The sequence below is a fragment of the Lactuca saligna genome, chromosome 3, assembly GCF_052625555.1.
Source record: "Lactuca saligna cultivar CGN05327 chromosome 3, ASM5262555v1, whole genome shotgun sequence".
NCBI classification, from domain to species: domain Eukaryota; kingdom Viridiplantae; phylum Streptophyta; class Magnoliopsida; order Asterales; family Asteraceae; genus Lactuca; species Lactuca saligna.
The window spans coordinates 174,812,976-174,835,852 of NC_136419.1; the positions used below are offsets into that span (position 1 = coordinate 174,812,976).

General features: G+C 35.6%; 1 protein-coding gene across 2 annotated transcripts; it reads left to right on the forward strand.

The window, feature by feature from the left end:
* The first annotated feature begins 1,087 nt into the window (after window positions 1–1,087).
* Window positions 1,088–6,768, forward strand: LOC145037504 (uncharacterized). 2 transcript variants are annotated; one of them, XM_078986185.1, is made up of 7 exons: window positions 1,088–1,476; window positions 2,305–2,382; window positions 3,709–3,867; window positions 4,481–4,642; window positions 4,937–5,050; window positions 5,623–5,736; window positions 6,147–6,768. In XM_078986185.1, exons 1-7 carry the CDS (start codon window positions 1,207–1,209, stop codon window positions 6,543–6,545), a joined length of 1,296 nt encoding a protein of 431 aa, XP_078842311.1. In that variant the 5' UTR covers window positions 1,088–1,206; the 3' UTR covers window positions 6,546–6,768. The 2 variants fall into 2 exon arrangements, with proteins under 2 accessions (XP_078842311.1, XP_078842312.1); XM_078986186.1 differs by lacking the exon at window positions 4,481–4,642.
* Window positions 6,769–22,877: the final 16,109 nt, after the last annotated feature.

The following is a 22,877-nucleotide window of genomic DNA, read 5'->3' on the forward strand; positions in this document are numbered from 1 at the left end:
ATTCAAAAAAATTAATAGACCACACATATTTGTATCTCCTCCCCATCTTCTATTTCTTTTCCATCTTTAGTAACATCGACATCTTCACCGTCCTTTTTTTTTTGGTACTCCAACTCTGGCGAACCAACACCATAACCTACTGTCTTTTCATCTTTAGTGGGTTGTGGTGCTGATTCGACGGAGTTGAAGGACCGAAAAAAGAAATGATGATGAAGACGTCGATATCACTAAAGATGAAAAATAAATAGAAGTTGAGAATGATGAAAGATGGGATGATGATGAGATACAGATATGTGAGTTCTACTAATTTTTCTTAAACATATAAAGCATAAGTACATAAACAAGAAAATTAATTAAAAAAAATTACCAAGGGCACAATAGTCTTTTTAGGTAAGACAGAGACCAAGTTCGTAACAAAATTAAATAGTAGGGACCATTCGAGTTAAAAAATTAAACTAATTAAAAAATAAATAGTAGGGATCATCCGAGGAGATACAAATATGTGTGGTTTATTAATTTTTTTTAAATATGTAAAAAAATAAATACATAGATAAGAAAATTAATTAAAAAAATAAATTAATAAGGGCACAAAAGTATTTTTAGGTAAGACGGGGACCAAACACACAACAAAAATAAATAGTAGGGACCATTTAAGTTAAAAAAAATAAGTTAGCGATCAAAACCACAAATTCCCCCAAACCACAGGGACCACTCATGTAATTTAATTTTTATTTTTCGTTTGTTTATATTTGGGTAACTATTTTTTTTACACATCTAGGTAACAAACCTGTTGAAAGCGTTCACATCTAGGATTTAACCTGCTATAGCAGGTCATAATGGTCATATGTGAACACTTCCAAAAAATTTGTTACCTACATATGTAAAAAAAAAATAATTACCCAGATGTGAACATATCGAAAAATTAATTACCTTGATAAGTCATATTCCCTTTTACTTTACTTTTCTTTCCATCCTTTTTATCTCCACATTTCTTCTTTTCCTTTTTTCTTTCCTTTAAATGAAACTCATAACAAGGTGTTAGTCTTAAAAAATAAATAAATAAATAAATAAATGGAATTACCTTTGACTTCCACCGCATCATTGTTGACATGACTACTTACCTGGTTTTCGTGGGTACCTGCCGACCTGCGTATCATCGGGGTTACAGCCTTACAGGTTAGGCTTTCAGTCGATTCCCTTCTAAATATGGGCAAATCGGATAGCAAAACCTCAACAACCACTCAATCTGAAGAGGTAGAAGAACGAAAACCGAATCCGTCCCTGATTTTGCTCAGCAGAGACGATGATGCTTATGAGGACCTAAGCCTGAAACCGGTGGAAAAATTAGCTGTAGGAGAATGTAGTAATGTTAATAGCAATGACAATACTTCATTTTCATCCTATTCCGAAGTTATCATCACAGATGTTAGGGAGATAATTAAGAATACGAAGGAGATGACGGGAGCACAAAGCAATGTAAGCACTTTAGATCCAATTGAAAACTCCTCATTTTGTTTTTGTTGTTGTTGTACTACTTATTGAATTCTATAGCTTCGAGTAATTGGAAAAAGTGTCTACAAGTTCGCTCATATTGTGCGCAAATTTGATGGTTGGAGCTTATCTGCTTTTATTTTGTTTCCTTTCGGGGGGATGCTGAATAGAAACTGAAGCTCTTTTAATTCAGTGTTTCAAATATGATTTCTATGACTTCGAACCCCAAACACTACTTCAAAGATTCATAAGAAGTATTTGGTAATCATTTTTTTTTTTTTTTTTTTTGGGTAATTACAAGTTCTGGAGCTAGTATTTGGGGGTTTTTGGATTTGCTTCTCTAAAGTGATTATTCTGATTTCAAGAATTAAATCAGATAATCATTTGATAAAAGTTGGGAGTAATAAGATAATTTACATTTATCCATGATTACCCTACTTTCATTTCTTCCTAAATCCTAATACAACATTACACTTTAAAGAAAAATTGAAACCCATTTATAGCAATTTCATTGAAATTCAAATCAGTTATCAATGCTATAATTGGGTAGATTTTTCAAGGTATAATGTCTTAATATGATTTTTTTTTGAAACACAGTGCCATAATTATGTAGATTTTTCAAAGTACAATGCATTGATAAGAAAAATTGAAAGTACAATGCTATAACTAAAAGAAAAAAAAAACTAGGATGCTATGATACACAAATAAATGGAAGTGCATTGCTATTTCATTTAGCCCTGTATTTTAGTTACTAAATTGGCTGAAAGGTATATTGATGTGACTCATTTGGAAACCATTATTTGATTGCATTAGGTTGAAGACACAGAGAAGAAAGAGGAGAATGTTGAATTAATAGAGAAATCTGATAATGTTGTACTAAGGAAGCTTCTTGTAAGTTGAATAAATCCATTTGAATAGCAACATACTTGCATTGGCTTCTTTATTATATCATCCTACTTTCATTTCTTTCTATTGTAACATTATACTTTAAAGAATGTACCTAATTATAGCAATGTCATCCAAATTTTAACAATTTTCACTGTTAAAATTTGGTAGATATTTCAAAAGTATAATGCCCTAAAAAGAAACAAATTGAAAGTACAATGCTATATTTGTGTACGTCTTACAAAGTATAATGTCTTGAGAAGAAAAAACTTGTAAGCTGAATGCTAGAAAGAAATAAAAGCAGGATCATATAATACACAAATAAAACAAAGTAACTTGATATTTCATGCATTTAGCCCTTAAAATATCAATTCATAGCAATCCAAATGTTAGATTGTTATATCAAGGGTCAAGTACAATAAATAGCAACATACTTCCATTGATTTGTTTTGTGTAGCATCCTACAAAGAACAAATTAGGTAGATTCTTCAAAATACAATGTTTTTTTAAGAAAAAAAAACTTATATGTAAAATACTATGATAAAAAAAAAAATATTAGGATACTACAATACACAATTAAATAAAAGTACATTGCTATTCATGAAATTTAGCCTTTAAAGTATCAACTCATCTTACTAGTTTTATGAAGGGTCAAATCCAAGTAATAGAAAAGTACTTTTATTGACTTGTTTATTACAACATCCTACTTATATTTCTTCCTATTACAACATTATAGATTATACTTTGAAAAATCAACCCAATTATAGCAATGTCATCCAAATACAAATCAATTTTCACTGCTATAATTGTGCTGATTTTACAATGTACAATGTCTTAATATAAGAAACAACTTCAAACTATACTATCTTAATTAGGTAGATTTATCAAATACTTCCAACTACAAATACAATAGAAAGAAGGGTTAATCCCAAAAAAGACCTTATATTTTGTGTTTTTTCCGGATTAAACCTCAAATTTATCTCTTGCCTGAAAAACAATTTTTTTGCCAAAAAAAAATTGTAAAATGTGAGGGTTTTTTCAAGAAAAACTAAGAAAGTTGTGGGTTTTTTTCGGAAAAAATACAAAGTTGAGCACTTTTTCGGAAAAAATACGAGGTCTTTTTCAGACAAAAAATAAATTTCAGTTTTAATCCGGAAAAAACACAAAATATCCCTAAAAAGAAATAAAAGTAGGAAGCTATAATGCACAAATTAATGGAACTACCTTGCCTTTTCTTGCATTTAGCCCTTATAATATGAATTCATTGCAAACCTAATGTTGATGTAATTGTATATGATGAATTTTATTAATGAGTTAATTAATTATGTCTAGAGGGGACCTAGGTATTTTGATCCTCCAGATAATAATTTGAGAAATTGTTATAATTGTGGAGAAACTGGTCATACACTTGTCAATTGTTTAGCAGCTAAACGCAAGAAGCCTTGTTTTGTATGTGGAAGTTTGGAGCACAATGCAAAACAATGCAAACAGGTTTGGATCTTTAATTTTTCTTTAACATTTTTGATAAAAAAAAATCTTTAATATGTCTTTTAACTTTTTTTTTTTATCACTATGTTTTCAGCCCTTCATGTTTAAGGTTCTTTGAGCCCTTAAAAAAAATTGTATAAGGATGTTATACTTCCATAAATGTAGAGAATTATAGGAGTGACAATTGTGTTGTATTTCACTAACATTGCTATAATTGGGTAGATTTTTCAAAGGGCAATTTTGTAATTTGATAAGTTGGAAGTAGGATATGCTATAATAGTAACAAAAAGTTACACCTTTGACCTTCTAATCTACTTTAAACAAAAAAATAAAAAACCTTATCATGTTTGTTTTTTAAATAAATGAAGCAAAACAATAAATCTTATTACAATATGCAACTGCAAAACTTTCACATGTTTGTATATATGTTACATTAATGTTTATTCACAGTTGTTATCAATCATGAATATTTAAAATAAAAAGTTTTTGATATTACAATTAGCAACAATAACTATCCAAAGCATGTTAGATGAACATTATCCATTCAATCCAGTTCTAGACCAAATATATTTTTAACTTTTTATGTCATTGTAACAAAATTTTAATTTTTTGACAGGGAAAAGATTGTTATATATGCAAAAAATCTGGTCATCGTGCAAGAAATTGCCCAGAAAAAACTACAAAAAGCTTTCAAAAAGCTAAATTTTGTTTAAAATGTGGTGATTCTGGACATGAAATATTCACATGCAAGAATGTCTACTCCCCTGATGACCTCAAGGTCAAAATCTCTTTTTACATGAAATAAAAACATACTTACTCCTTTTACCAATAATAGCCCTAAAACAATTTACTTACATTGTTTTTTTTACTGATAATAGCAACAGACTAACATTTCTTTACACATAAAAACAACATTGCTATTGTGGGTAAAAAAAAGGTAGAAGTATGTTGCTATTATGGGTAAAGAATTGTAAATAAAATCCGTTCATATATTTTTTTAGTTATTTTAAAGAAACTGACTCATGACATATTGACTTATTGACATATTGACATGTGTGTTTGCATTTTTCAGGAAGTGAAATGTTACATTTGCAAAAGTTTTGGGCATCTTTGTTGTGTTGACTATGGAAAAGGTGCAAGTGAGGTTTCTTGTTACAGATGTGGTCAATTGGGCCATTCAGGTTTGGTATGTTATGTCCTCTACTTTTATAAATATTTTAGTTCAATTAATTTTGTATATTTTGTAAAAAGCTAGGGTTAGATTCATATTTATATGAACAATGTTTCACCATTTTCCCAATTTATGCAATAAAGTGGTTTTTAGATGAAATTGTATCCTAACATATTTCGTATAATAAACCACTTTGTTGGTTAAATTCACATTTTTATTTTATTTTTTAATGGAGGCATTGTATACAAAAAATTAAATTTTGAAGGAATGAGACAATAATGCGCCTTTTAGTGGCAGATTAAACCATAATAAGTTTCTCGTTTTTCCCAATTGTTTGTATAAATGATTTATTAAAAATATATTTGAAAAAATGACCACCCACGTGGGGAAATGGAAGGAAAATATAAACCAGGGCAAATTTGTAAAATATTAGGACTTAATGGGAAAGCCTCATTTACCTGACCTTCTCTATTAAGTCGTTCTTTATGCTTTAAATTAAAAAAGTAACACTCATACATAGCTTATTGGATTAAGTCTGTGAAAAAAAGACGTAAATGCCCTCCTCATTCTCTGATATTTTTTTACAGGAATGTGTAAATTCTCATGCACATGCAGAAACAAGCAACACAATGTCACCTAGTTCTTGTTACAAATGCGGAGTGGAAGGCCATAAGGCACGTAAATGTCCAACTTCAACTAAGGTAATAATAATACACTCATTTTTTAAACACTAACTTGTAGTCATTAATGCTTAAAAAGATGTAAATGCCCTCCTAACCCTCATCATCGAAAATAGCCCTAGAAAGCTTGTCCAGTCGGTTTACTTTTGTGAATGGGACAAAAATATCATTTTTTTTTTGTCCCACCTAAAAAGTTGGGAAAGACTCGTTTTTAATCTCTTGTTTGTGCAAAAGACGTAAATGCCCTTCTTACTCTAATCATTGAAAATTGGAAGAAAGCTTGACTGGTCCCATCAAGCCTTGTCAATGGGACAAAAATCGCAACCTTTCGTTCCATTGTGGAAAAGACGTAAATGCCCTTTGCACCCTCGTGTCATATTTTATGTCATCCAAACAAATTTTAAACCCTAAATTTTTCTTTTTTATATTAGAAGCGAAAGAGGAAAGCCAAATTTTCACACAAATTACAAGATAACCATGACCAAATAGGGGTTAGGTCCGCACCTCCTACTATAACCGAAGGGCGAAATAGGAATATAACACAAAACGGACACTCAAGTTCATATCAACCAAAGCATAGGGGTGGGTGGATGAATGAAGATCATGATGGGCATTACCATGTTAAAGAATGGGGATCTCCTTCAACACCACAAACTTATCAATCTAACAATAGTTTCCATGGAAATCATGATGCAAATAGTAATGGTTTTAGTTTTCCATATGAAACTTCGAGTGCTTCTAATGGGTATCAATATGGTTTTTCAAGATCAAGATTTGGTGACTCGGGTAATTATGGAATTGGAAGGAGAGATTACAATTTGGATAATTAGAGCTACAAAATAGATTTTAGTGATTTGAAAGTGCTAAAATGTTTTCTTCTTTTTATTCTTCGTTTTAACTTTTCCAATTAGGTAATGTGTAATCCATAGTTTTTACTTTTTATTAGTGTTTTGTCATCATGTCATATACAAATATTGTATCATGTTGTTTTGTTGATACGATAAAGAATGTATTCAACATTTTAAATTTTATAGCATGATTTTTAAGATGTTTCATGGAAATTGCAACTTGTTATACTATCCCTATATGCAATAGCATGTTATTTGGTTTGATGTGTTTTAGACTCGCTTGTGAGAGGATATACACATTTTTATGCGTGTGAGAATATTTTTGGCTCACTTGTTACTAGTATAGACATCCTTAGGTGGCTGAAAGTGATATTTTAATGAACAAAGGGTTAAATGTGTATTTATGGAATAATGTTATACTTTTTTTTCTTGGTTTTTGTAATAAAATGGGTTTTTTAGACAAAATATGCAGCCATATTTCATTTTATGATTAAAAGATGCAACATTTTAATGTAACATGTGACATGAAATATTAGCGAGTGATTGGTTAAAAAGTAAAACATTGTGGGTCATAGACAATATAGTTGGTTCCACCTCGATAGTGTGATTTTTTATTGTAATCATTGTGGGCATTTGGTCCTCATGCTAGCCTCTTAACACATAACACATAAGATATACATGATTCATATATCACATGATGTTTTTAGGGGATAGGCTTAAAGAATAACTAAATAAAAAAAAATGTGTAATGTGTGGTCATTTAAGTCATGTGGGCGGGTCGGGGTCGGGGTGGAGATGTAGGGGTGAGGTGAGGGTGGGTGGGTAGCATGTTGGGGTGAGGATAGATAGAGGTAGGTAAGGGTAAGGGTCGGTGGGGTGTAGGTAGGTGTTACTAGGTAGGTAAGGGCAGGGTGGAGTGGGTGTAGGGTATGAGGTGTGGCTAGGGTGGGATGGGAGCCGATGGGTGGGGTGTTGGTGAGGGTTGGGGTGTGTGTTTAAATATTGTAGAAAAGTTTTGGAAATGAAAAAAGTGTGGAAAACAATAATTATCAGTTTTCTAAGTTCTTTGTAATTTGGAAAATGGAAAATTTTTGTTTTCTAGAAAAATTTTGGAAAAGTAATCAAACCAAACACGTTTTCAAAATTTTCACTTTTCTTTGAAAACTAGTGAATTTTTCACAACCAAACACCACTAAGGTGCGTTAGTTTGTGAAAAATTTGTTTTCATTTTTCTAGAAAGTGTTTCCAAAAAATAAAATTAAGTTTTCATTTTTAGTTTTCAATGAAAATTTTAGAAAACACGTTTTGTTGAAACCTGTTGAATTTTCATTCTCCATTTTATAAATTTACAAAACCTTGAAAAACTGTAAAAATCACTTTTCTAATTTACATACAATTTAGAAAACCAGTGGAGTTCATAACACACGTACCTTGTTCGATATCAGTGTACGGCGTCACCATGTCGCAGTGTCCTTTAAGTACCTTTTAGCAGCCTTGATCTTTGTATCATCATCCACTATGCTTACTCCTTCAAATTATTGCTTCATTTCCCATAAAAAGTCATCGACCACCCTTGCTTCTCCTTTACCCACGAATGTTGATGGTTTTGGGACTTCAACTTTTTGAGCATAGATGTTGGAGCCACCTACTCCGCTAACTATCTGCATGCATATCCTCTACTCGTTGAGTCAAAATAGAGAGCTCACCTTGCACTTACTCACGTAATTTAGCCACCTCACCTAGGAACAACCCTTGTAAGTCACACATTTCTTTCCGTAAATCTCCACCAAGTTGATTGATCGCTCCATTTACATTGTCTTGCATTTCTTCATTGTCTAATGTCATCATGCCCATTTGTTGATGTTGTCACACCCCCAAACCAAGGATGGCGGAAACGTCCGGGGGTGGAGGACTTCATGTAGAGTATCACAACAAAGAGTATAATAGTGCTCAAAGTAAATACAACCAACACAAATATAATTGAAAACGTTACATCAAAGCACGTGTTTACATGATTCCCATCAATTACATTATAATACAAAATGAACTGTTTGACGATTTATCGTCCCATCCTCAAAATGTTGTTGATTTCCTGTTTTCACTGAATTTCTGAGAATACAAGTAGTTTTGAAAAGTGTCAACACAAAGGTTGGTGAGGTCATAAGAAATTTCGTTGGAAAAGTAAATCGTTTTCCTTGTAAAAGCGTTACAATATGCATCCAGAAAATCCGATATTTTCTTTAAAATCTGCGTAATGTAGTCTTATGACTGAAGACCAAAATGTATAAGTAACCTTTCTTATTAATTAGAAAATGTTATGTACTTAAATGGACATGGACGCGTTTGAATTAAATGAAATTTCTGTATGTTCTCATGTTCGTTAATACTTTATATATATGTAGTCCTAAATTAGAGGACCGAGAAATAACAAGTATTGACCATACTTAAAAGTATAAATGTGGTTTCAAATGATGTGTAGTCGTAACTACTAAAACCAAAAGTGTACAGTAATATCTGTACTCATAGAGATAAAAAGTGATTTTAAATCGACATAAAACTCATTTAGGTTTTAAAAATAAAATCCCGTAAACTTATGGATTGTTATATCCCTATGTGAGTCGCTATAATCATACTATGACTATGTGAACCTGCCACGACGTTCTTAGTGTCGCAAAAAAAATAAAATGACATTTGTCACCCGTAGACCTGCAGGTCCAACTGTAGCTAGCAGCAAGGTGTGGGGTGTCAAACCCAATATAGATCTATATACAAGTATCACGTTCTCCCTCAAGGAGATTCTGATTATAACTACCAGGAATTATATCCCGCACTCGGACGTACGGGGAGAGAGAGAGAGAGAGAGAGTCTCACAATATAGGTTAACAAGTTTACGTGAAATGTGTGTGAATATAAATCTTTCTTGTATGAATGTACCCTTTTTGTACGAGTGTGTTGAGTGATGTATCATAAACTATACCTATTATAGTTTATCTAAAATGTATGTAATATGTATGAATTCTTTTATGGAAATGTATTAGTGTTGTGAATTTATCAAACTATAGGTAAACAAGTTTACGTGAAATGTGTGTGAATATAAACCTTTCTTGTATGAATGTACCCTTTTTGTACGAGTGTGTTGAGTGATGTATCATAAACTATACCTATTATAATTTATCTAAAATGTATGTAATATGTATGAATTCTTTTATAGAAATGTATTAGTGTTATGAATTTATCAAACTATACTTTTTATAGTTTAATATACGTGTTCTAAAATGAATGAAATATATTTATTACGAATGACTTAGTTTTAGTTCATGATGATAAACTAACAAAGAAACACATTCAATAATTAGAGCTTATGATTATACACTTTGCTCAACATATTACAAAGTGTTATGATATTTACATGCTGTTGGCTAAATTTAGCAATTCTGCCCTGTTTTGGAAAAATCATAGAAAAATCATACGAAGTCGAAAACTAGATCCATAAATTCTGAGAGTTCACAAAATGTGTCTAGTTTACTCATAATTTTTATCACGATTTTTAATGACCTCCAACTTGGGTGAAAAAGTCCATAATCACAGACTGGTCCGGATTGTTGTTTGAAATGATAGGCAGTTTTGTAAAAATCACCATAAATTGTAGAAAAATCGTATGGAGATGTGCAAGTAGTCATTTTAAAGCTAAAAACTTGAACTATTTGTACCTTGTACAGTTTTGAAAACAAAAATGTTTAAGATGCCCAAAACAGTCCGTGAATGGAGTTGAACTTTTCTGATGAAGGCTGTTAGAAAAATTTAGTTATGTTCTTAGTGTTTTAACTTGTATTCCCCCCCTGAAAACTTGAGAAAACATAAAAATGTAGGGGTATGAACTCACCTTGAGTGATTTCAGTAGATAAGTGTTGAAGAAGAGAAGTGTTCAACCCAAGAACACTTGAAGAATCACTTGAAGATTCGAAGCTCTAACGCTAATATGATGGAGTTTGTGTAAGATATCCATGATTTAAGTGGAAATAAGTGAGATAATCATAAGGAGGATGAATTATACTTACTAAGAGTGGAAGAACACTTGATAATCAGCCTTGAATCTCGAGTTTGGTGGAGAAAAAGTTTGAGAGAAAAGTGGTGTTTGATACTTAGTGAAATGGGAGAAAATGAGAGAAATGAGGAGAGAGGATGTTTGTTCCAGCTCAAAAACGTGGGAATGAGTGTAAATTAGGTGTGAGGGACATTGAAGTGACCTAGGTAAGGTGGGGAGGTGTGGTTAGTCAAAGAGTGGGTGTGGGGTGGTTGCTTGTGACATTGGATAAGGCAAAGTCAACACTCCACCTTTAATAATTCACCCACTTGATTTTTATTATTTAAATAATGATTTTCATCAAAATATGTTTAAATTATGAATATTTAGAGTTTATTATGTTAAAATATAATTTCTGGAGAAAATCCCGTTTTAAAATCATGAAAAACGGGCTTAAAATGTTAAAAATATCAAAAATGGGCTAAAAGTGACAATTTCCCGAAGTCTGGCCGAGGTTCGGCCTTCTGGTGCTGAAACGAGAGAGAGAGGGAGGCAGAACCGAGAGGGAAGAAGAGAGAAGGGAAGGAACCGAGAGGAGGGAGGAGAACAGAGGGGCGCGAAGTAGAGACAGAGAGGAGAGAAGAGACAGAGAGGCGGGCAGAGACCGAGAGTAGGGAAGAGACAGAGAGGCGGGTAGAGACAGAGCGAGAAAAGAAGCAGAACGAGAAGCGACAGAGGCAGAGGCTCGGTCCTCGCGTGCCACAGTCAACAGAGGCTCGGTCCTCGCACGTCTTAGCCAACAGAGGCTCGGTCCTCGCGCGTCTTAGCCAACAGAGGCTCGGTGTTCGGTGTCTTAGCCAACAGAGGCTCGGTCTCCGGTTTCTTAGCCAACAGAGGCTCGGTCTTCGGTGTTTAGTCTCGGCCTTAAGGAGCTTCGGCTCCTTAAGAAGGGTTTCGGTTCTTAAGGTCCCGTTTTCTCGTTTTTACCCCGTTTTAAGCCGTTTTTGACCCGGTTAAGGGTCGGAATGACCCGAATGATTCCAAAAAGTTACGGGAAACTTTTGAGAGAGATTTGGGAGAGATTTCTCACACTTGGAGAGATTTGGGAGAGATTTGACATTCTTGGAGAGATTTCTCATACACAGAGATATTTGCGAGAGTTTTCACATACTTGGAGAGATTTGGGAGAGATTTGACATTCTTGGAGAGATTTCTCATACAGAGAGATATTTGAGAGAGATTTCACATACTTGGAGAGATTTGGGAGAGATTTGACATTCTTGGAGAGATTTCTCATACGGAGAGATATTTGAGAGAGATTTCACATACATAGAGGGATTTGGGAGAGATTCGACATTCTTGGAGAGATTTCTAATACAGAGAGATATTTGAGAGAGATTTCACATACTTGGAGAGATTTGGGAGAGATTTGACATAGAGAGAGAGAGATAGAGTGAAAACGATTGAGAGAGGATCCATGTGTGACAATTGTGAGTGTCCGGCATCGCAATGCATGGTTCGTAAACCCTGTTAAGCCTTGTTTTAGGATCTTACACAATCCCGATGAGTATGCATCATTGTTTTATCGGTTTGGCTCGCCACGTACTACAGTTTTTTTGGTTAAGGAGATCTAGATGTTCGCACTTTTTGTTTTATGATTTCTCATTAGAATAGAAGTTATGTAGAAGTTTCATAGTGTGAATTTTAGTACTCATGGGCAAATTGAGTAAAATGGTTTGACTTGCTGACTTTAGTTGACTTTGACTTGATCGAAATTTGACGGTTGTCACATCATCCCCCCGTTAGAGGGAATTTCGTCCCGAAATTTGAATTTAGGCGAGGAGTAGGCATGAATAATCAAGCCGAGAAGTGAGGATACTTCCTAATCGACTGACTCACACGCTCCCATGTGACTCTAGGTCCTTGGTTAGTATTCCAACAAACTTTCACTAATGGGAAGTGGCGTTGTTTCATCCGCTTGACTTCGATCAATGGTCACCATGGTTCTTCTAAGAAGGTGAGGCTCTTGTGGAACTCGATCTCGTCGAGGGGAATTGCAAGAGTCTCATCGGATAGATTCTTCTTGTAAATTTGGGACGTGTTGGGTAGGGTGTACTTTACCAAGCTCGCGGGAGTAGATTGAAGTAGCGAGTTACAGGGCTGATTCTGACAAGAATCTCGAAAGACACAATTATTTGGGGTATTGGCTTTCCATGATTTCCGAAGCGTACTAAGCCTTCCCAGAGTGAGTGTTTCTAGAGGAATTCGGTCGGTCATACCGGAGTTCTAGAGGTTTCTTCTTCTTGTTTCTCTTCCTGTCAAGGGTTGCTCCCTTTAGGGTCAAAGTTGGGAGGGGGTTCGTATTTTTCGAGAGGTTCCGAAGGAGTTAAGACGGTAGGTTAGCGAGACCCAGAATCTTGGCGTATTTCTGCTAACGCCTTCGGTGCTGACTGTTTCTCAACAGTTTTGATCAATTGAAAGGGTCCTTATGAATTTCCACCTTGGTAACGATGTGTCTTGAGAATTGAACTCCTTAATTCCAAAACTCGTATCTAGAGAACTTCGGGTAATACTTCTCTGATCGTATTTCTTCCGTGGTTTGTTGTAGCTGCTCTCCTTGGTTTCCTTCTTACTACGAGGGTAGATAAGTAAGTCATTTGTAATGACAATGATGAACTGATCCTAGCAAGAAGGGTATATCCTATTTATTACGTTCATGAATCCAACGAGGGGTCTGGTCCTATCCGAGGGTTATCACAACGAACTTTCAACATCTTCATCGAAATTGGAGGATTGTTCTCGGATATCCTTCTTCCATACTCGTGACTGGTGATATTCAGATCTCAGGCCCAATTCCTGAAGGGTACCTCGTTTCTTGAGGTTGGTCGGCCTATTCGTTAATGCGAGGCAGATAGTAAAGGTTTCTATTAGAGATGTTGTCGGGGCCTCTGAAATCGATGGAATTGTGAGCAATTTGTCTTTCTAATTTGAAGAATAAGACGAGAGCTTTTCAGGGTGAGAAACTTGGTTCTTCAATTTCATTGTTGAGTAGTTCGATAGGTTTGACCTGACAGCTCTTGTAGCTCGGTAGGAAGTATGTGGGTTTGGTTTACGCAACTAGGCCTTTTTGAATGGTAGGACATTCACTCATCCTTCTGGGCAACCTTAGCCCGAAGCTCATGGCAGGACTCGTACTCTATCTGTCCCAAGCTTCTATGCTTGAATCTTGTCTGCTACATGCGCGACAATCCCGAAGGTCTCCCGTATATACATGTGATAAGGCTTCGGGAAGTATGACACTCCTCTGGTTCGTGTTTTGGAGTTCCACAGCAAGAGATGACCCAAAGGTCCGTGCTGGGTGTTTATGAGAGATGATAGTTTCGATATTCAGGGGTTAGGCGAAAGGCCCTTTTGTAGTCGTTTAATCAGGAAGATGAGGGCAATATCAATCAAAATTGGAATACGACAACACTATCTTTTTAGATAACATGAGATAAGTTGTATACAAAGGAAGAGATCAATAGAGTGATAAAGTGTCCTGTATTTCTTTTCTGTGTGTTCCGTTTTGTTTGATGTTATGATTATTGTAGATGATTCCTACCACAGTGTCTAGCACTGGTAGTGGGTGTGTTTTCGATAGCCAGTAATGATACTTGATATCATGACTCCTGACAGGTCTCCTTACGATCGAGCGGTATATGATTGTCGTATGTAAATTGACATCGTGAAATTTGTCGAGTGGGTGACCCCACTCAACCCCTAATACTAGACATGGAATTGGAGTCAGGATGGAATTATCTATTTCAAGACTTAAGTATTTTGATTTTAAATTATCCCTGATGTATGGACAAAGTCATTACAACTTACAGGTAATGCTCCTAATGTCACATATGAATGTCTTTGGTTTGATTTGTATGAGAGAGAAAATATTTTAGCTACTTTTTAGAAGGAAGGTTACTTTAGTAAGCGTACCAAATTCATTACAAACATATAGTACTTAAACGTATTGTCGTTGGGAACATTACAAAAGTCCTAACATGGTTCCCTTGCTGCTCCTGTTGGTGTGTTCGTCACATTCCTCCTGTTCCTTCGTCGTTCTCAGTTGGACATTCTCTCTTGAAGTGTCCCGTTTCACCGCATAGGTAGCATACTAGGCCTACCTTGGTGCAGGTGATTGAAGGGAGGTGATGGGCCGAGGCCCTACAGAAACGAACGGTATGCCCTTTCCTGTTGCAGTTTTTACAATGCATCTCCCGGCAAGCCCCATGGTGATGAAAGCCACATTTGTTGCACTTTGGGAGTGATCCCTCATATGGTCTGGCAGACATTTGGGTGGCAGACCCCGAGGCTAGTGTCGAGGCATTTGTCATGACTGCTGTTGTAATGGTAGGGGCGGCCCTAGGTTGTTGTCTTTTAGTGTATCCCTTAGATTGGTGGCGCTCTTTCATGTCCCAAAACTTTCTCTTCTTGTTCGTAGGTTCGTGGCCTGAGGTATTTTTGTTGGTAGGTACCCATTGGTGTCCCTGATTGTTACCACAATTTGTATTGTTAGTATCGCTTCCACCCTTGTTGATGTTGTTAGTATTGAAATGCACCATGACGGCTGCCACGGCTGCCGTCACTGCAGCTTGAAAAGTAGCAGTGTCTATCCGAAGTGTTGGCGCCTTGCTAGTTGGTTTGTTGCCTCTTGGTGAAGACATAGCTCTGTTTCATGAAGAAAACCGACTTCGTTAGTGGAAATGATTGTCTTAAGTGCATCCTTACAATTTATATTTTACGCATATAAATTTTTGCACATTACTGTACTATCCTTAGTGTTTCTACTAACGCTCCCGAGATGGAGTTATGGCAGTAGGTAGGAGTGGGTTTCATACGGACGTTAAGTTTTACTCCTCTTAGAATCATGTTTGTCCGAACAATCTTGGCTGAGGAATCTTGAGGGGATCCGGTGCATTAGTGCTGGTATGATCGCACCCATGGGTCTATGAAGAAGAAACTTCTCAACAAATGCTTAAAGGTGAGACGATAATGAGTTTCTAGGATGGCTATATGTCGCGAGTTTTCTAACTAAGTTTATCTCATATCGATTTGTATCAAAGTTCGGTTGTTTAGGGTGTTCTGAAAACAATTTATAACGAGATTCTTTGTATAATAAACTCATATATTTTAGTAGCTCTGTATTCAAGTGAAACCTTATACTTGACCCAAGCTAAGTCCTCATCACGACCTGTTGATGTATGTTTAGTTATATAATTAAGGCTAGATAGTCCTTCGAGTCTGTTAGGTACATCCTAAGCCCATCTTGTTAATATGACTTTAGTAATCATGATTTTAGTGAAAATTTTGATCTCGATGCAGGTCTACTTCACATTTGTGCATGGGCGGGTTTTGATAGTAGATAGCTTTCTCGATTAGTATGACCATTTAGTTCGTAGTGTCGTGATTTTTACTTACAATAGAGTAGCACCAACGCATACTTATGAAGCTAATTTACCAGGCCTGGTGAGCGGCATGAACTCTACTTACGATGATCCATCCCTTGTGATGCCTGAGGCAAGGTCGATGCAATTTTGTAGCTTTGCCAATCAACGCTTGGCTACAATCATCCTTTCTTTGAATGATGTGTGTCCTACCCTGTTACTCTCTTTCCACTTCACGAGTGGTGATAAGGTCCTAAAAGAGAGTTGGTCTCGGGAATAGTAGTATAATTCTGAGTCACCGGTACATGAGATGGTGGGGTCTATAGTAGTGCGTAGTTTTCTGAACTCAGATTGTAGTCTTCTTGTTTTAATCCCCGATGATCGCGATCCGCCGGGTCTTTGCCGGGAGGGCTCTGTCCGTCGGTCCCCCGTGGTTTAGGTCATAGCACCCTCGTTGGTCTCCACATGGTGGTTGTTTTCATTGTTGTCGACATTCAACCCTCGATCACGATTGCCCAATGTTTCATGGGTTCGTTATAGTCGAAACGGTTCACGGAACCCTTGCTATGCATGGAGGATTGATTACCTCCGGTCCCGCTTATGATTCTTCTCATAATCGTTCACCATTCCTCGAGTTCGGATTAGGAAAGTAAGGGTCGTCCAGTAAGTAGGATTTTGCTATGCCGTATTTGCGAGAATAGAAGGGGAGGAGATAAGTACTATGCGTCTAACTCTATTATCAATTACTTATAGGGGTGATCCTTATTAGTTACTTCTATAATGACGTAGTGCATACTAATTACATATAACAAGATACGATAGACCTTTGACTAAGTGATCCCACTCTAAGTCCACATCCAAACAAGGAAAAGGAAGTAAAGTAATGACCACAATTCTAAGTCTATAATTTCTAAGTTATATATAACCTTAAGTACCCACTTAGGGACTATAGACCTATTAATAAGGATCTATTTAGTTTTCATATAAGTTATGATATTACAAAATACTCCTATAGTATTTTAAACTCATGTTCTATTCTAATGTTCTCATTGTGGTAGTGTTGGTAAGTTTTAGACTTGTTGCCATATCACAACTATTCTTGGGCATGTGCTAATCACTCCTCGGACCAGCATAGTTGATCAGGCTATGCCACTCCCAAGACTGACCATACATCCCCGAGCTTACTTGTGATATTCAACAATCATTACTTTTCTTTTATTCTAGAGTGGTGCTAACCTTAATATGTATGTATGCATGTATACCTTTAATAAGAAACTATTTATTTCTAAAAGTATAGTTGTTTTGAAACTTTAAATCAGAGACTTAGTCCCATTGCATTTATAGTTTTATATCTTATGTGGTTTGATATATTGAGTTCACTATAAACAATGCTCTGATACCAATCTGTCACACCCCCAAACCAAGGATGGCGGAAACGTCCGGGGGTGGAGGACTTCATGTAGAGTATCACAACAAAGAGTATAATAGTGCTCAAAGTAAATACAACCAACACAAATATAATTGAAAACGTTACATCAAAGCACGTGTTTACATGATTCCCATCAATTACATTATAATACAAAATGAACTGTTTGACGATTTATCGTCCCATCCTCAAAATGTTGTTGATTTCCTGTTTTCACTGAATTTCTGAGAATACAAGTAGTTTTGAAAAGTGTCAACACAAAGGTTGGTGAGGTCATAAGAAATTTCGTTGGAAAAGTAAATCGTTTTCCTTGTAAAAGCGTTACAATATGCATCCAGAAAATCCGATATTTTCTTTAAAATCTGCGTAATGTAGTCTTATGACTGAAGACCAAAATGTATAAGTAACCTTTCTTATTAATTAGAAAATGTTATGTACTTAAATGGACATGGACGCGTTTGAATTAAATGAAATTTCTGTATGTTCTCATGTTCGTTAATACTTTATATATATGTAGTCCTAAATTAGAGGACCGAGAAATAACAAGTATTGACCATACTTAAAAGTATAAATGTGGTTTCAAATGATGTGTAGTCGTAACTACTAAAACCAAAAGTGTACAGTAATATCTGTACTCATAGAGATAAAAAGTGATTTTAAATCGACATAAAACTCATTTAGGTTTTAAAAATAAAATCCCGTAAACTTATGGATTGTTATATCCCTATGTGAGTCGCTATAATCATACTATGACTATGTGAACCTGCCACGACGTTCTCAGTGTCGCAAAAAAAATAAAATGACATTTGTCACCCGTAGACCTGCAGGTCCAACTGTAGCTAGCAGCAAGGTGTGGGGTGTCAAACCCAATATAGATCTATATACAAGTATCACGTTCTCCCTCAAGGAGATTCTGATTATAACTACCAGGAATTATATCCTGCACTCGGACGTACGGGGAGAGAGAGAGAGAGAGAATCTCACAATATAGGTTAACAAGTTTACGTGAAATGTGTGTGAATATAAATCTTTCTTGTATGAATGTACCATTTTTGTACGAGTGTGTTGAGTGATGTATCATAAACTATACCTATTATAGTTTATCTAAAATGTATGTAATATGTATGAATTCTTTTATGGAAATGTATTAGTGTTGTGAATTTATCAAACTATAGGTAAACAAGTTTACGTGAAATGTGTGTGAATATAAACCTTTCTTGTATGAATGTACCCTTTTTGTACGAGTGTGTTGAGTGATGTATCATAAACTATACCTATTATAATTTATCTAAAATGTATGTAATATGTATGAATTCTTTTATAGAAATGTATTAGTGTTATGAATTTATCAAACTATACTTTTTATAGTTTAATATACGTGTTCTAAAATGAATGAAATATATTTATTACGAATGACTTAGTTTCAGTTCATGATGATAAACTAACAAAGAAACACATTCAATAATTAGAGCTTATGATTATACACTTTGCTCAACATATTACAAAGTGTTATGATATTTACATGCTGTTGGCTAAATTTAGCAATTCTGCCTTGTTTTGGAAAAATCATAGAAAAATCATACGAAGTCGAAAACTAGATCCGTAAATTCTGAGAGTTCACAAAATGTGTCTAGTTTACTCATAATTTTTATCACGATTTTTAATGACCTCCAACTTGGGTGAAAAAGTCCATAATCACAGACTGGTCCGGATTGTTGTTTGAAATGATAGGCAGTTTTGTAAAAATCACCATAAATTGTAGAAAAATCGTATGGAGATGTGCAAGTAGTCATTTTAAAGCTAAAAACTTGAACTATTTGTACCTTGTACAGTTTTGAAAACAAAAATGTTTAAGATGCCCAAAACAGTCCGTGAATGGAGTTGAACTTTTCTGATGAAGGCTGTTAGAAAAATTTAGTTATGTTCTTAGTGTTTTAACTTGTATTCCCCCCCTGAAAACTTGAGAAAACATAAAAATGTAGGGGTATGAACTCACCTTGAGTGATTTCAGTAGATAAGTGTTGAAGAAGAGAAGTGTTCAACCCAAGAACACTTGAAGAATCACTTGAAGATTCGAAGCTCTAACGCTAATATGATGGAGTTTGTGTAAGATATCCATGATTTAAGTGGAAATAAGTGAGATAATCATAAGGAGGATGAATTATACTTACTAAGAGTGGAAGAACACTTGATAATCAGCCTTGAATCTCGAGTTTGGTGGAGAAAAAGTTTGAGAGAAAAGTGGTGTTTGATACTTAGTGAAATGGGAGAAAATGAGAGAAATGAGGAGAGAGGATGTTTGTTCCAGCTCAAAAACGTGGGAATGAGTGTAAATTAGGTGTGAGGGACATTGAAGTGACCTAGGTAAGGTGGGGAGGTGTGGTTAGTCAAAGAGTGGGTGTGGGGTGGTTGCTTGTGACATTGGATAAGGCAAAGTCAACACTCCACCTTTAATAATTCACCCACTTGATTTTTATTATTTAAATAATGATTTTCATCAAAATATGTTTAAATTATGAATATTTAGAGTTTATTATGTTAAAATATAATTTCTGGAGAAAATCCCGTTTTAAAATCATGAAAAACGGGCTTAAAATGTTAAAAATATCAAAAATGGGCTAAAAGTGACAATTTCCCGAAGTCTGGCCGAGGTTCGGCCTTCTGGTGCTGAAACGAGAGAGAGAGGGAGGCAGAACCGAGAGGGAAGAAGAGAGAAGGGAAGGAACCGAGAGGAGGGAGGAGAACAGAGGGGCGCGAAGTAGAGACAGAGAGGAGAGAAGAGACAGAGAGGCGGGCAGAGACCGAGAGTAGGGAAGAGACAGAGAGGCGGGTAGAGACAGAGCGAGAAAAGAAGCAGAACGAGAAGCGACAGAGGCAGAGGCTCGGTCCTCGCGTGCCACAGTCAACAGAGGCTCGGTCCTCGCACGTCTTAGCCAACAGAGGCTCGGTCCTCGCACGTCTTAGCCAACAGAGGCTCGGTGTTCGGTGTCTTAGCCAACAGAGGCTCGATCTCCGGTTTCTTAGCCAACAGAGGCTCGGTCTTCGGTGTTTAGTCTCGGCCTTAAGGAGCTTCGGCTCCTTAAGAAGGGTTTCGGTTCTTAAGGTCCCGTTTTCTCGTTTTTACCCCGTTTTAAGCCGTTTTTGACCCGGTTAAGGGTCGGAATGACCCGAATGATTCCAAAAAGTTACGGGAAACTTTTGAGAGAGATTTGGGAGAGATTTCTCTTACTTGGAGAGATTTGGGAGAGATTTGACATTCTTGGAGAGATTTCTCATACACTGAGATATTTGCGAGAGTTTTCACATACTTGGAGAGATTTGGGAGAGATTTGACATTCTTGGAGAGATTTCTCATACAGAGAGATATTTGAGAGAGATTTCACATACTTGGAGAGATTTGGGAGAGATTTGACATTCTTGGAGAGATTTCTCATACAGAGAGATATTTGAGAGAGATTTCACATACTTAGAGGGATTTGGGAGAGATTCGACATTCTTGGAGAGATTTCTAATACAGAGAGATATTTGAGAGAGATTTCACATACTTGGAGAGATTTAGGAGAGATTTGACATAGAGAGAGAGATAGAGTGAAAACGATTGAGAGAGGATCCATGTGTGACAATTGTGAGTGTCCGGCATCGCAATGCATGGTTCGTAAACCCTGTTAAGCCTTGTTTAAGGATCTTACACACTCCCGATGAGTATGCATCATTGTTTTATCGGTTTGGCTCGCCACGTACTACAGTTTTTTTGGTTAAGGAGATCTAGATGTTCGCACTTTTTGTTTTATGATTTCTCATTAGAATAGAAGTTATGTAGAAGTTTCATAGTCTGAATTTTAGTACTCATGGGCAAATTGAGTCAAACGGTTTGACTTGCTGACTTTAGTTGACTTTGACTTGATCGAAATTTGACGGTTGTCACAGATGTGCATCCTCAACTTGAATGAACGTCTCTATAATGGTCCCAACTTCGCCAAGTCTCTTGTCTATGGATCCTTACATATCCTTAGACTTGCCTTGTCCCTTGCTTGCACCTTGACGAGTCTCCTCTCTTCGTTCTCCACAACACCAGTAACATTCTTCTCCATCTCACCCGACATACCTTCCTTTACTTGATGTGCTCTGATACCACTTGTCACAGACTTGACTATTCAAGCTCACCGTACAACACTTAGTTCTCAAACTAAGTCAGCCTAACTCGAACCACCACATAAAATCAAGGAAGAAAGTAACTCAACACTCGAAAGCTCTTTATTGCTCTAGAAAACGTAAACTCAATTACAATGTAGAGAGAAATGAAATGGAAGAGCCCTATATATACATGAGATAAGAATTATTAGGAACTAAGGGGCATCTTTAGAATGTTTCTAGAAGATGACTCTTCATAGGACTTCTATGATGTTTCTAGAGGGTTTCTAGAATCTTTCTAAAAAAACCTATTCTAGAGGCGACTAAAATAATTGGAAAATATATCTAAATAAGGCAGGTCTTTACAATAAGGTCACCACTCAAAATAAGTATTGTAGTTCAAAATCCTACCCATGTAACAACATGTAGCTGTCAAGGCTCAGTTCTTTTAATAAGATTAACATTCAAAAGCTACCAACACGTAAGTTGAACTATTTCCTTGTTGATTACTATGATCCCATAAACAACCGTTTGATCTTGCAAAATGTTTATTTAGATGTTACAAAAATAGAGGATTCATTCTGTTATACGAAAAAAGTGGTTTTAGTCTTTTGCTCATTAGAACCCTGTGATCCGAATGACTATATTCTTAGAATCGAAAGATTAGTTTCTTGATGGGAAGTATAATAGTGATGCTTATTTGGAATTCATTAAAAAATCACCTAACGCTGAGATGATGTTCAAACTAAACTCTCTTACATTGTTTATCAATACATTTTTTTTAGTCAATGATGATGGGTACACGTAACATATGACATTTACCTTAAATCACTTGATCAAATTGCGACATAAAACTGGGTATCTTGTGAGCAAACTTCGTACTTAAACCTGTTCTTGGATACTAATGAAAAGGTTTTAGTTCAAATTTTGCAAATAAAAAAGAATGATAAAGTGCAACTAATTTGACGTCTCACAACGGAATATTGTATTTATTTTATGCAAAGAATTAAATGCATTTTAAAACGAATGTGTAAATGACCCAATATGAATATGAAAATCATCTTGCACACCAAATGCCAATTTTGTTCTGACCCTATGCCTTATGGTTCTAGTAGTTTAAGGAACAAATTATAATCACAACTGTAGACTTTTCATTTCGAGAAACGGTAGATGACACTGAATAAGTATCGGGTAGATATTAAAAAGCTACAAAAATGGTCTGCATATTTTAATGTGAAGCTGAACATTAATGTGACATAAGATGAGAAAAGTAAATAGATAACAATGAAGAACAAGCCATGATAATGGTGAAT

Coding starts and splice junctions, on each gene's coding strand:
- LOC145037504 (XM_078986185.1), top strand. CDS start 1,207: ATGGGCAAATCGGATAGCAAAACCTCAACAACCACTCAATCTGAAGAG. Junction 2,383..3,708: donor TTGTACTAAGGAAGCTTCTT/GTAAGTTGAATA, acceptor AATTATGTCTAG/AGGGGACCTAGGTATTTTGA. Junction 5,737..6,146: donor AATGTCCAACTTCAACTAAG/GTAATAATAATA, acceptor TTTTTATATTAG/AAGCGAAAGAGGAAAGCCAA.